Here is a 14,667-nt window from a genome sequence, read left to right on the forward strand (position 1 = left end):
AGGGAAATTACGTGATGAAATCGCAAGTCATTGGTGTTGAAGTCCTTGTCCAGTTGCAAGTCTTTTTTGATGTTGTCAAGTCTTCAAATTAGTGACTTTATTCCAGTCATGTGGATCACAGCTCTGTAAATACAAGTTACAAGTGTCAGTCCTTATCAGTTCACACAGCCTAATGAAGTCTTTCTCTTTCTGACAGTTTGCATCATTATGTTTGATTTGATTGATAATAATTTTGTACACTTGCAAGTCTTGCAGTGTATTTTATATGTATATATTAAATATTTTATTCCTGAATTGCATTTTAAACTGTAAACTGACTCTGGAGCAGCAGTATAACACCATGTATTTGATATTTGTCTCTGTCCACAGTTAACAGCGTGTGTCCATGGGTCAGCAGCTATGTTATATCCAATGCACTGGCAACATGTTTACATTCCTGTCCTGCCTCAACATCTGTTAGACTACTGCTGGTGAGTACAGAGTGCTGTGTTATAGACACCGTCCAGTGAAAATCCTGTTTTTAACTTTGTTAACATGTCCATGTAGTGTCAGGTGTTACTACAAGACATATCGGGAGAGAAATAAGCAATAAACACCACGTCTGAGCCTTTCTTGCTTTGAAACTGCAACTGAAAAAACAGATTCAGACATATATGGTTAGCGGTGATGCCCAGCCCACAGGAGAAGCCAGATGTAGCTAGTTACTGTGATTAGCTAGCAATTAGCTAGAGGTTAGGGTGGGGGGATGTAGAGGGTGGGGAGTATTTGCATATTCATGAATGAATCCATGAATACAAAATGAAGGCAAGTGTAGAGCTGTATATAAGACATTGTAACAATATATTTGACCTTATTTTGCCAAAAAAAAAAAAAAAACATATCAGAGACATTTTATTGCTTCTTGCAGAGCATTTTTGGACTTTAAACACTCAGCTAAACATACAGGGACACCAGTGACAATGACCAGGTTACACTATACTAACAATGCTATGTATGTTGTCTTTAACATCTTAAATTTAGTAATGTTTTATTTATGGTAATGTTACTTGAACAGTTAAAAAATATCCAGCTATTATCTCAGGCATGAATGTTATAATTATAAAACTGTCTTTTTTTCAGTGCCCCAATGCCCTACCTCATCGGAGTACATTCCAGCCTGATGGAGGTACGTGTCTCTAACTGACACACAGGAACCAGCGCATTCAAGATTTCAAACACAGAATCACAGCGTTTTTCTCTGCTTCATCTGGTTCTGGCAGGTTTTAACCTGGATAGTGATTGACTCTGTCATTGTGCTCTCTGTGCTTGTAGAAAGTTCGAGGGTTGGCTCTGGATGACGTGGTGGTGCTAAATGTGGACACAAACACCCTGGAAACCCCATATGATGACCTGCAGAGCCTGCCCAATGACGTGGTGAGGAACTACTGTGCGCTATACAGTCCAGCTTTTAATGAGGGTGTAAAGATTCACAGATTTTTAAAAAAAAGTGTTCTCATGACTTAATGTCTCACAGGTTTCATCTTTAAAAAGTCGTTTGAAGAAGGTTTCCACGACGACAGGGGACGGTGTTGCTCGAGCCTTCCTCAAGAGTCAGGCGGCTCTGTTTGGCAGCTACAGGAACGCTCTGCAGATCGAGTCGGTCAGTACAGACTGAAGGAGGCAGGGAACAAAGAAAGAGTTTTGACATTTAGGGCAGTAGTGAACGTCATTTTCTTAAATTTGAAGCTTCTATTTAAGTTTTTGAATGAAGGTTCGAATGCTGTCATATTTCTGATGTCATCACTGTAAAAAAAAAAGAAAAGAAAGAAAAACTCATCAAACATGATCCTTTACTTGAGCAAAGTGTTTCATTGGATTAAGGCAGTTAGTCTTTTTTATTTAATCATCTTTTCTTGAATATAACTCATCAGTTTGGTCAATATAAATGTAATTTATAGTGCTGTTAGACTGCCCCATTAATACAGGTGCATGCCTCCCTTTGTGTGCAGTAAGTATTGTAGTCAAGACCAGAGTGTATTGAGTCAGAGACAAGACCAAGGAGGAGTTGCAGCCAAAGTCAAAGCCAAGACCAAGGCAGGGCAGGGCTGAGTGAAGACCAGGGGACAGTGCCATGAAGCAGGAATTATGTTTAGCAAGGTAACTTTCGGGATTAACTCTGGGTTTTCGATCCCTATGATGGTGGCTCACTTATTACCGGAGTACAAATCAGATTGAAGCACTACCTTATGACCAATTAGTTCTCTTGGAAAATGTAATCCTACACACTGGTCCTTTAAGATGGCACACCCAAAGTCAAAGTGGTATGCCCACATCCTTAAACACTGACAACAGCAACATTATAACGAGGTCAGAGGCCATGACTATCAAACACTAAATCTAAACTGTGTCACTGTTGTACGACACTGTGACAGTCACTGTTCTGTCCTGCGTTTTCAGGGTGAGCCGATAACATTTAATGAGGAAACCTTTGTGAACCATCGATCCAGTGCAATGAGACAGTTCCTGCTGAACGCCATCCAGCTGCAGCTATTCAAACAGGTACACACACACACAGACACACACACCCACACACACACACACGCACACACACACATTTTTAGTTCAGCCTTCCTCTTCCCCTCTTACACATGTTGATGTTCCTCCTGCAGTTCATTGACGGCCGTCTGGACCTGTTGAACTCAGGTGAAGGTTTCAGTGACATCTTTGAGGAGGAGATCAACATGGGAGAATACGCAGGTGAGTCAGCAGTGATGTTAGTGTCATACTTTTCAGACAGCTCTATTGACATGTGAGCACAGAGTGCATCTAGACTGCGTGATTGTTCATTTTAAGTCATGTTGCGTGTGTTCTTGTGTTTGTCATGAAAACTAGGCCACGTAAATTACCTTGTTTCATCTCATTACTTCTGGCTGCTACTGCTGGCCTCACAAGTATACATAGTAAGCTATAGTTCTAGTATGTCAGAAGTGTTGCTACACATTTGTTTAATTTGAGAACATATCTAGAGGTCTTCTGACCTGACACCACCACAGATATACATCTATTATCTTTGAACATAGTTACATCGTTGAGGTAGATGTTTCCATGGTGAATCATTCCAAGAGCTCTGATATTCAACTTATCAGTGCAATGATATTCATTTTTTAAAGGGACATTTCTGCCAAAATCAAAAAAACAAGATTTTCCTCTTCCCTGTAGTCCTGTTTATCCATCTAGATAGTTTTGGTGTGCGTTTTGAAGATATCAGCCATAGAGATGTTCATTCTCTCTAATATAATCGAACTAGATGACACTCGGCTTGTGGTGCTCCAAGCTCAAAAAAATACATTTGAAAAACACAACAGCAATGTCTCTTTCCAGGAATCATGACCCACTCAAGATAATCCACACACCTTGTTGTGAGCAGTTTCATGTAGGAACTGCTTTTTCTCTGTCTTCTTTCTGGAACAGTATGAAAATTTCATCTCACAGTTATAGTGACGGAAATCATCAGTTATTAGTATTATGACAATAATGTTAAAACATTAATTTCACCAAGTTTTATAATGAATCTCTCAAACATTTAAAATGGCATCATGTCCTTTGTGATGTCAGTGGTTTCTCTAACACAAAACAAACCAACATAGCTGCTCTGCCTGCATCTGGGACACTGTAGCTAACTTTGGTTGATGCACGGCAATCAACACAGTTTTAATGATAATTAAAATCTGAAATGATAATACTAACCACTGGAAATTTTATTGCATTATATAACGTGACATGTCATTTCATAACTACTTTCCACTGAAATACACCCACCAACAACATCACCAGAAGAGAACCCATTAATGTTTCCATCCAGCACCGTCACCAGCACGAGCCTCTCGTCTAGTCGATGCACACTTCTGTCAGCGCACAGATACAGCAGTTGTAGTTTGGCAGAAAGAAAGTAGTTCCTATGTTAAACTGCTCAAGGTCTGTAGATTATCTTGCGTAACCGGCTCATAATTTCTGGAAAGAGGCACTGATGTTGAGTCTTTTTAAATTTTTTATTTATTTATTTTTTTGGTGCTTTTAGCACCACAAGCCGAGTGCAATTTAGTCCTGTTATATTGGAGAGAAGCAAAAGATAAGAAAAAAGTATTTATTTTTGATCTGAGGTTGAACTGTCCATTTAATAATATTCACAATTGCTAAACCAGGAGATTCTGACTCTGTGTTTTGGATGAACACATTTTGTATTAATGCACAGATGACTTCTGTTGTGATATGGTAAGACATAATTAAACAAACAGTAGTTCATTCTGACCTGCCACCATTATAACTTTAACAGTAAGATGACTCACTGATCCCAGAGCTGTACAGGAAAACTGATTGAACTAGTGCACAGTGTTAATAGAGGTTCATTTTTATAAAACTGCAGTTGAAGAAAGTCCTCATTTTCCTCCAGCTCTCTGTCCTCCACACTGTACATTATTTACTGCTCAGATATTTGATAACATCAAACACATTCACACTTCCAGCATAGACAGGAAGTTAAAAGACAATGGACAACAACAGTGGAGTCAGAGGACTTCCTTGTTGCTGAAACACATGGAGTTGTTATACACTGCTGTGCTTTTACATCAGATTCCAGACTAGATATCTGAGACCTTCTCAGTTGGTACCCAGCATGCCCAGTTCTGTTTTTGACCTGTTATTGTTGTGACTTACCCCCCACAGGCAGTGACAAGACCTACCACCAGTGGCTGTTCACTGTGAAGGTGAGCTACAGACAGCACATTACTGTAAAGAATACATAGCACACATTTTTGATATTTTTACCTCTGTCAGAGAGGTTGTGTTTTTGCTCCCATCTGTCAACAGGATTACGAAAACTATTGGCTCACTTTTCATGAAACTTGTTGGAAGGGTGTAGCATGTGCCAAGAAAGGATCCATTACATTTTGGAGCAGATCTAAAACACAGATAGATGAATTAATAATGGTTTTTTTTACTTTCATTAATATTGTGAGTAAAGGCATCCAGCCTTGGAGGATTAAACACCATACATCTTAAAATTCAGTAGATGGTAGTAAAGGTCAACAGTGACATAACAGCCAATTGGACTAGTACAATTGTAACGTCAATTGTAACACTTTTTTTCAAGGAAATGGAAACATAAATAGACACATATCCTACAACTAATTTTACTCTTATGCAAATCCAAATCTCAGTCAGCAATGAACTCCAGAGGTATTAAAGGGATAGTTTGGATTTTTTGAAGTGTGGTTGCATGAGGTACGTTTACAGTCGGTATATTACCTACAGTAGATGGAGGTCGACACACCTCCAGTTTGGAGAAGCAACAGGAGCACTGGTGTAGGAAGCTGAGCAATGTACTGCTGTGGACAGGGTCAGCAGCAAAATATAGTTTAAGTCTATGCTATATTTAGAATATTGTCACTGCTTTACCTTGCTGTGAGATGTGGAAACAGTAATTTTATACTTAACAGAACACAGGAGTTGCTGGCTAACTGTTGCCTTGATCTGTTAGTTTATTTGTGTTGTGTGACTTCAGTGATTCTGAACTAACTCTTTAAAACACAATAACACAGATTAACTCACAGATTGAGGCAGTGCTAGACAAGCAACTCCTGTGTTCTGTGAGATAAAATTATTGTTTTTGTCAAAGGAGTTTGGTGCTTTTGCTGCTTGAGAGCAAACTTTAATAATACATCAAATCCTTTCAAGATGGCTGAATGTGGTGCATCCTTCATTTTACTAACAGATTTTGTGTCAATGTTTTCTGACAGAAAGGGGGCGGGGCTATCTTCAACACAGTGAAGACCAAGGCAAACCCGGCCATGAAGACTGTTTACAAGTTTGTAAGTATGTTTCTGTTGGCTTCTGTTGGCTTCAGAAACTGAAAATGAACCAAAATGAGTTAGAATTGAGAATGGTAATGATGTCATGTTGTTTGTTTTCATCCGACAGGCAAGGGACCATGCAAAGATGCGTATCAAAGAAGTCAAGAGCCGGCTGAAGCAGAGGGTATGTAGCTCTACACTGCTGACAGACCATTATGAATCTTTTTTTGTTGTTGTTCTGGTAAACACTGTTTAGTCTTGAGTTCCGACAGCAAACGTGGTGACACTTCTTGGTTTCTTCCTCACAAAAACTACCTTAAACACCATCCTGACTTCCCTTAATTACCTTAACTGAACCCTGCCACCCCAGCCGCGGCGTGCAGCCTCCCTCCCTCTGCCCCTCCCCCTCCCGCTGCAGTGCCATCACTCCTTTCACCCATGTCAAGCTCCACTTCCCTGTGTCCCCCCTTTGCAGGAGCAGGCAGAGAACGGCTTCTCCACGTCGGGGTCAGCGGTCATCAACGACGACAACACGGCGGCTTTCACCTCCTCCACCGGTGCAGTCAGGAGGGAGGGACCACTGCGAACCTGGGACGACCACCGGCCAATCACTGTACACTTTGGACAGGTGGGCAAAAATAGGGTGTAGGGTAGGAGTTGGGTGGAAGTGTGATGAGGAGAGAAAGAGTTCATGAGGGATTTCACACAGCTACAGTGTATGAATGTGCTGGTTGAACAAGAGTTGGTTAATAAAACAATCTTATTCCATGAGATGATATAGATTTTTCAGAAATTATTACATATTATTTATTCAGGATTTATTGGAACAACAGTTGGGATTTTAACTTCAGCCCCCTATCTTTGCCTGTATTTGTTTGAAATTTTGGAAAACTGGCATCATATGATATTTATCGCAATTTTAAAAAACAAAGAAAAATTACGACTTGAAATAACATCTTCTGTCAAGTAATAAATCTCATGTATATGTATTTTTCATTTGTATAAAATCTGTTTTTCCTTTTAACTTAACGGAGAAATCTGTATATTTAGTGTAATAAATCATGAAATGACCACAAAGTATCATCAGGGATCAAGGAAACATGTTCAGTTGAAATACTCGCTTCACTTCACATGAATGCTACAGCTGCAGTGTCCCCGTTTGAAATGTCCATTCTGGACCAGAACAACTGTTCTGTTTGTCTGTTTCACATTAATAGTGATGACTATTATGACTCATAAGAAATCATTAATAATCTTGTAGATGGAGTAGATGTTTAGGACTGTTAAACTGAAAATGTTAATGGAGTTTGGCAGCAGTGAGACAGACAGTCACTTATTTCATCCTCCAGAGTGTGTTATTTCAGAGCTGTGGACTTTTGTTTTCAGGATAACAGGCTGAACTTTACATTGACAGACAACTGACAGTTACAAACAGCTGATCAGCTTACAGTGGAGGACTTGTCCTGGCTTCTTATTGTCAGTTTAGAAGGTTGCACACATCCTGTGCTCCTACGGAGCTCCTGCTGTCTCTGCCATGTCAAAGAAGGAGGCAGTGGGTGGAATCATAAATATTTTTAATTTTGCGGGTGCTTTCATTAAAAAAAAAATCCTGGTGACAGCATGCACTCGTGGTGTATTGGTGAGAGAAGGTGCAACTAGTGGTTGGTAAACAAGTTTCAGTTCTTGTTTTTTTTAGCTGCGTCATTGTACACAGAACAAAGCAACAGCACGACAGGCTGTAAACTTTACAAACAGAACAAAATCACCACAAACCACAAAACTGACTATGATGGAAGCAGAGAAGAGTGATGGAAACCAGCATGACGGTGGAAAGCTGGAGGTAGGTACGCTGAATAAGCTGTTCCCTTTTTTTTTTCATATTAATTTTTCACCTCCACAGGCTCGGCCACCAATGCTGTTGAAGAGACCAAGCAGCAATGTGAGTCTGGAAAGCACCGTTGACCAGTAAGCCTACCTCCATTATATATCCTACTGTCCATGATGCATTTAAAGGGATAGTTCAGATAATTCGCAGAGGGGTTGTATGAGGTACACAGCATATCAGTTTAAGTGTACACTATATTTAGACTATTTTCACTGCTTTACTCTGCTGTCAGACAGACTTTTCTGACAGGTGTTCTATAAGCTCAGTATCTCTCTCTCCTCAGCAACCAGACTCCAGTAATTGTATCTCGTAGAACACGAGGGTTACCGGTTCACCGCTGCCTTGATCAGTTAGTTTGAGTTTGGCTGCTTTTGGAGAGAGAGAAATTTGGCTTCTCAGTTCATTAGCTTGTTTGTTTGTGTCACTGTTGTCTAATTTCCTTTTCATCCAACTGCACAGCTTCCTTTCAAATGAAGAAATCAAATAATATACTGTAACTAATCTAAGTGCACGAACATAATAATCCTAATACACAGTATGTAGATAAAAATAAAACTGACACTCTTATGGTTACTAATCCTCAGCCTTTCTTTTCTTAATGTTCCTTTTCTTTTCTGTTCCTTTTGTAATAGACTTCATTAACCTCTCCATAAGGAGCTGTGACTGTCCTGTTGTCTTCCTTCTCCTCTTCTCTCTGTAGCTCTATCCGTCCTACTCGTCACTACACAGTCTTTCTGTCGGAGGATTCGTCCGGAGATGAGCTCCAGTACGATGATGACTCCATCTCTGGGTTTCCTGACAGCTTTCTCTTCTCCGTCCCCTTTGAGTGGTCGCCTCTGTACGCATCTCTCTGATTGGCTTAGCACTGTTGACTCATTAATAAGCTGATCTCAACTCATCTCTTTTCTACCTAATGAAGTATGTGCATGTGTGTGTTAAAGCTTCGCATGGAGTACATTGTAGTTATTGTAGTAATCTGGGGGTATAATCATCTCTGGTTGTATCAGGCCATTGCAAGCAAAGTTTCCCAATTTGTACGGGACTCACTTCATTGGATTAGCCAAAACAGACATTTCCAGCAGGTTATTTTAACTGTACATTGTTATTTAATTTTCCAGAACAATCTTCTGTATCATGCTTATCTATCATGATGATATGATATGTGATATAAAATTATTTATATCATGACAGAATCTTTTATCCACAATGCCCACCTCTACCTGACAGGTTTCAAGAACAATGCCTACTGCATAAGTAGCCAGTCAACATGCAGCTGACTTGCAGTACAGTATCATGTGTGAGGGTACTCCTGTCCAAACTATAAACTCTTTTTTTTGCTATTGCCAACTAATCCTATCCTGGGAGCCAGACGAATCTGCAAGCTTATGTTTGATTAGCTGTGACAGATACGTCTGGTCCCCCTCCCGTTCAGTCCAAGCCCCCTGGGAGTATGCTGGGCTTTGAAGGTAATTTGACATGCTGTCCAAACATAATGATCTTTCCATTGCATAGTGGTCCAAAAAGATTTTCCTACAAGTTTACATTGTAAAAGAAGTGGCTATAAACATTTTTTGAGTGTCACAACCCCTGCAAACTGACTCAATTCAATATCGGGACTTGATCATTCAGTCCAATAACTTTTGGAAAGTCTAGAAGAGCATTCAGTAATTTTATTCCCGTTGAGGTTAGCCTTGGTCAGTGGAAGTCACTCATGCTGCATGATTTGGAAGATCCAGCATGGAATTCTGCTTCATGCTCCACTGAGCAGCTTTGTTATGAATGAAGGAAAACACACATCCAATGTTGTATCCTCCTTAATACAGCGATGGGTCAGACAGATTTCCACCCTGGCTCTTGTCAGGCCAATCACAACCGTTTATTTAATTCAGGGATGGGTTTGATTCAATGACTGACAGAGGAGCCTCACTGGTCCAGATTTGGAAATTCACACGCCACATGTTTTGAGCACAGTATGCCAGGCTTATGAATGTTGGGTCAAACTATCAAACTAGACAGTACTGATCAAATATGGACCAGGATCATGACGCTGCAGTGACCATTTCTTGCTTCAAATGTTTTCAGCTGTTAATCTGTCATTTGAGAAGGTTTGACCAGGCTGCCATTTTTTCCTACTTTAAAACGGCTCAAGCACCAGCCCAGCGTGCATCTGTCACTCAGCACTACACCACACATTTCATTGCTCTTGGAAATGAAAATGAACTGAGAGATTCCAGAACTAGTTTGCTGATGCCAGGCTAAATTTTAGTGGATTTGTTGACAATAAGAAAAATGTAGATTATTTCTGCCTTTTCCTTGAATTAAATAGAGGGCAGGGATAAGCATAGCATTTTAATTATAAAAAAAATATTTGGATTAAAGATCAATGGTGGGTACAGTGTTATTACCCATGAAGACCTGTAGTCTTTCAGAGAAATAAATAATCACTAGTCAAACACTGTCCCTGCAGGCCACAGCCGTACCGCTCCCTGAAGGAGGTGGAGTTGATAGAAGGGGACGATCCTGGTTTTGGGGCAGAAAGTCACACTGCCCCTCCCAGCCCAGTTACTGAGAAGTTCTCCAATGTCAACCTGCTGGGGGATATTTTCGGCTGCCAGGACGAGCCTGAGAGCCAACCAATGTCTCTGGCTAAAAGTCTGGAGGACCTGAGGACTCCCAAAGACTCAGACGAGCTACAAGCAAAGTTCACCTACCAGGTCAGAGGTCCAAAAGTTCTGCTGCCAGAAGTTGCTGTGTTGTTTCCAAGATTGACTAAAACTACTTTGTTTTAGACCAGAGCAAAATACCCTGTCGGCAAATTCTCAGATAGTCATGAAATCTGTTTTGGATATTCAGGGTCCTCAGAGGACGATCCTAAAGATTGTTGGTGACCACCTAACCCTTTTCCATTCCTCATTGTGTTGTCTTGCGCAAGCTCTTCAGGAGTGGGTTGCACCAAATGGTCTTTACTAAGCTGGTCCTATCTGCTTTGTTAAGACCAGCCTTAAAAATGGACTTTAAGTCGGTTGCAATAACCAAACTTAAGCCCAGTCATTAGTAGCTATGCTCCATTTTAGCCATGAGCATTCACGCCAGCACCCACAAGACTATGGTTGTTGCCTAGCAGTGTGTGTTCCTAGGGTACATTGTTAGCAATCTTCTACTGCCGTGCTGATTTATACATAATCTTTCTAATTTGCGGCAATGTTATGGAGGATCAGAGATAAAGAAATCACTACTTCATCTCGCATTAAGGTGAGAAATTTACTAGAACTGTAGCCATAGAGCCAACGTGAGGAAACACTGACTGCCGACCAATAAATAAAAAGCAGACGACTTGGAGAGAAATAACGGAGGACATAAATGGTTTTTTTTAGATATAATAGATGGGCTAATGTTAGTGAGCACACTGTTTTAATTTATTTCACCATTAACTGCAATATCCCCAGACTTACAAAATTGTGATATTCTGAGAGTTGTTGAGTTGAACTTAATCAGCTTTGTGACAAATTGTTAATTATTTGGGCCTTCTTATAAATTCTGGAAATGTTATACAGTATTAAGTTTATTTAATTTAATTATTTGTGTAATTCTTTGTTCTTTGTCCCAGTGTGTTGCCTACTCTGCCTTGATAAAGGATATTCCTTGTTAATTTCACACCAAAGTCAGCTGGACAGATTAATGTCACTGCACACAATTATGTCTGACTGAATATCATTAATTTCCCACCTGTATTGCTTTACTTTTCTGTATAGTTTGTTACACTTCTTTTTGATGATGTTTTCTGATGGCACGGAATAGAAGGTATCTGTGACTAGAGACTATATCTGTATTGATCAGCCTAAATTTTTACTGACTAGGCATAAGACTTATAGTTGGTCGTAGTAAAAAGAAGGCTGAAGATGATGCAACCAGCACAACTATTAGTTCGGACTTGGAATGCCAAGTTACAACTGACTTAGATCAAGTCCAGGCATACGTCTGGTGGGCAATTGGCCCCTGATCCTCATGAATTCTGACATTGCTGTCCATATTTTCCTAGAGACACCGTTAAAGAAAATCTGAATGTTTTATTTCTCTTACCAACAAGGGAATATTCCAGTTGTTTTGTTCTGGATCTGTTGTCCAGTGTTGTCCTCTGACGCCCTCCGTTAATGCTAGTCATTCCTGACATGTCTGAATTATTTCTTGTGTTTGCAGCGGATGGACCTGAGTGTGGGTGAACACTCTCGAACTCTTCCAGGCCTCAAGCTTTCCAACCCATACAACAAACTATGGAGTATCGGGCAGGATGAAGCAGCCTTGCCCATTTGTGTGCCTCCAACCTGTGACAGACCTCCATCTGTCCAACTCCCTGTGCAGACAGAAACTCACTCTCCGAGCCGTGAAAGTTCCGTCCCGTGCCCGGACTCTCTGGACCCTTCCACCCCTGGTAACATCACCATTCCACGCCCCCACGGAAGGAAGACGCCCGAGCTTGGGAGTGTCTTAGCACCTCCCGTGGCTCAGTCACGCTCTAAAGAAGGAGGGACCACATCAGGGGGACAAGAGTTTAGGCAAGCCCTGAGCAGGACCACAGATGGAGACCTGCTGAAGCCCTCCAAGGCTGCTGAGGACAGTATAGATCTGATCAGCCTTCTAGACCCTCTTAACAGCTCAGCAGCAAGCAGTGATGGGGTAGATTTAGGTGTGTCATCGTCTACCAAACCAGCACTACCACCCAGGTCTTACCCACAGGGCTTGCCTCCTTTCCCCCTGCACCCTCACTCACTCAACCCTTTTGCCCAGTCTCTGCAGCACACCTCCCCTCAGATGCATTACTCATCGACTGTCAGTGGGAACCCCTTCAGTGCAGTCTACGGGCCTCCACCGGGCTCGTTCCTACACACTCCACCCCAGCCACAGCCTTTTTCCACACTACCGGGGCTCTACAGACAGCATTCACCCAGCAGTTCAGCTCTGCCCCACAACTATGGACTACTCCTGCCTCCCTCCTCCGCCAGCAACCATGCTCTGTCCAGCTTAGCGGACTCACCTGTCCCCAGCGCAGCCGTGAACTTACTGGCAAAACCGCTGCGTGCCGAGGGGGACAGCCAGACCACTCAGGATCCTTTTGGGGATCTGCTGACTATGGCCAAGCCAGCTACACCCCAAAAAAAGAAGGTGGAGGACCTTCGGAGGAGGTGGGAAACATTTGACTGAAATCTGTGAATAAGTACTGACATGCCCCCTCTTTGTCACCACCCACAGTTCCCTCACAGCTGGATCAGGACCTTCTGTTGCAGTACGACTCTCATTATGCAGCTCAGTTATAGAAGAATAACCACTCAGCTGTTGCAGCTGTTATCAGATTAAAGACATTCTAAGGAATGCAGCTTGAATCTTCCTAATTGTCTGTTCCAAAAGAATGAATGATTTCTTGTAGTTGCTTTTATTGTTATTGGCAGTTATTGGTATTGAGTCTGTCTGTCCAGTGCAGGATTCAAATTGTGTATCAACACAAAAGAGATTCACAGGAAACTATGCATGCACCTACCAGACATGAAACAAAAGACAACGCCTGATCATCAGTACACTTTTATTGTGTCAGATGTAGGGTTGGGCATCAAGTACCAGTTCCATAGTGGAACCAGTTCCAAAATTGCGATTCTCAAGGAATCACTGAGAAACAAAATTTTCGATTCACTGATTTCACTGGCGCTTGTATTTGCCCCATGTATGGCTCCAATGACGTATCGCTTCAATTCCCTTTACTATTATATTTACTATAACAACAAGTTATTACTGGTTGATCTGTCACTGATTTCAGGCATCTACAATTACAGTTGCAACAATTATTTATTAAATGAATCACCAACTATTAAGATCATCGATCAATCAGTTTAAATCATTTTTCAATATAATAAGGGAAAAAAGTTAAAATTCTCTGATTCCAGTTTCTTAAATGTGAATATTTTCTGGTTTCTTTACTACTCTATGACAATAAACTGAGGATCTGCGAGCTGTGGACAAAACAAGACATTTGAGGACATCATCTTGGGCCACGGACAAGACTGATTGACATTTTTCACCATTTTCTGACATTGTATGGACCAAACAACTAATTGATAACTCAAGAAAATAATCAACAGATCAATTAATGATGAAAACGATTTTTTGTTGCAGCCCTACATCTAAACGAACACAAAAATGGCAGTTACCAACACAAACCACAGTTTTGTGAACAAATACAAACACTAACAGAAAGTAACAACTGTACACTACCAACGTTAATAAAATGTATGTAGCATTCTGGAATATAGAGCAAACTTAAAGTCTCAGCACTGCATCAAGGGTTGCATCATCCTACAGCGAAGGTTGAAGGACGCCATGAACACTAAATAATCCACAAAAAAGTACTATACTGATTTGTATCAGTATAGTATCACTATCACAGATATCCAATTTTAGATAAAAATGTAAATTATTCAAGTAATTAACAGGAAAAACATAAAATATTTACATTTGTGAAGCATGAAAAACAACAAATTATCAAAATATTTCCCAGTTGAAGTGAAATGAGCATGTTTTGACCCGACCCTTCAAGGAATCGGATTTGAGAATCGTTAAAATCCAAATGATACCCAACCCTAGTTAGATGCCATTATTGACTGACTTCTTTATTAAAACAACATGACATAATGAATCCTGTCGGTTCACAGTTTGTTTGGCTGCGCTGTAAACAGATAGCAGTTGTGGTGCCTCGATTGCATGATACACATATCAGCTGATACCAAGTAACAATCTGCTAACAGTGCATTAAAATTTATACATATTATTTGTTTTTAACAGCTGTTTGCTACTAACCCTGTATGGATGTGATGTGATTGCTGTCATTCTTGTATGGTCTGGTTCAGGTTTAAAAATGACTGCCGTTTCAGGACTTATGAATGACGTGGTATTGGATTGGTTTGTGGA

At 40.8% G+C, this 14,667-nt stretch overlaps 1 protein-coding gene across 3 annotated transcripts in view; it reads left to right on the forward strand.

Annotated features, from left to right (window-relative positions):
* The window catches only part of dennd1a (DENN/MADD domain containing 1A), a 29,574-nt gene extending 16,249 nt beyond the window's left edge, over positions 1 to 13,325 (forward strand). For 2 of the 3 annotated variants that reach the window (XM_084746083.1, XM_084746084.1), the window contains 14 exons: positions 370 to 470; positions 1,120 to 1,165; positions 1,312 to 1,413; positions 1,514 to 1,639; positions 2,437 to 2,538; positions 2,649 to 2,736; positions 4,702 to 4,742; positions 5,775 to 5,846; positions 5,956 to 6,012; positions 6,304 to 6,456; positions 7,729 to 7,793; positions 8,414 to 8,551; positions 10,181 to 10,427; positions 11,911 to 13,325. In XM_084746083.1, the coding sequence (XP_084602209.1) occupies positions 370 to 470; positions 1,120 to 1,165; positions 1,312 to 1,413; positions 1,514 to 1,639; positions 2,437 to 2,538; positions 2,649 to 2,736; positions 4,702 to 4,742; positions 5,775 to 5,846; positions 5,956 to 6,012; positions 6,304 to 6,456; positions 7,729 to 7,793; positions 8,414 to 8,551; positions 10,181 to 10,427; positions 11,911 to 12,912 (2,340 nt within the window). In that variant the 3' untranslated portion in view covers positions 12,913 to 13,325. The remainder of the gene's footprint in view (positions 1 to 369; positions 471 to 1,119; positions 1,166 to 1,311; positions 1,414 to 1,513; positions 1,640 to 2,436; positions 2,539 to 2,648; positions 2,737 to 4,701; positions 4,743 to 5,774; positions 5,847 to 5,955; positions 6,013 to 6,303; positions 6,457 to 7,728; positions 7,794 to 8,413; positions 8,552 to 10,180; positions 10,428 to 11,910) is intronic. The other variant, XM_084746085.1, reaches the window with a different exon arrangement.
* The last annotated feature ends 1,342 nt before the right edge of the window (positions 13,326 to 14,667 follow it).

This window comes from Lutjanus erythropterus, chromosome 20, assembly GCF_056507025.1.
Source record: "Lutjanus erythropterus isolate fLutEry1 chromosome 20, fLutEry1.hap2, whole genome shotgun sequence".
Taxonomy (NCBI): Eukaryota; Metazoa; Chordata; class Actinopteri; order Lutjaniformes; family Lutjanidae; genus Lutjanus; species Lutjanus erythropterus.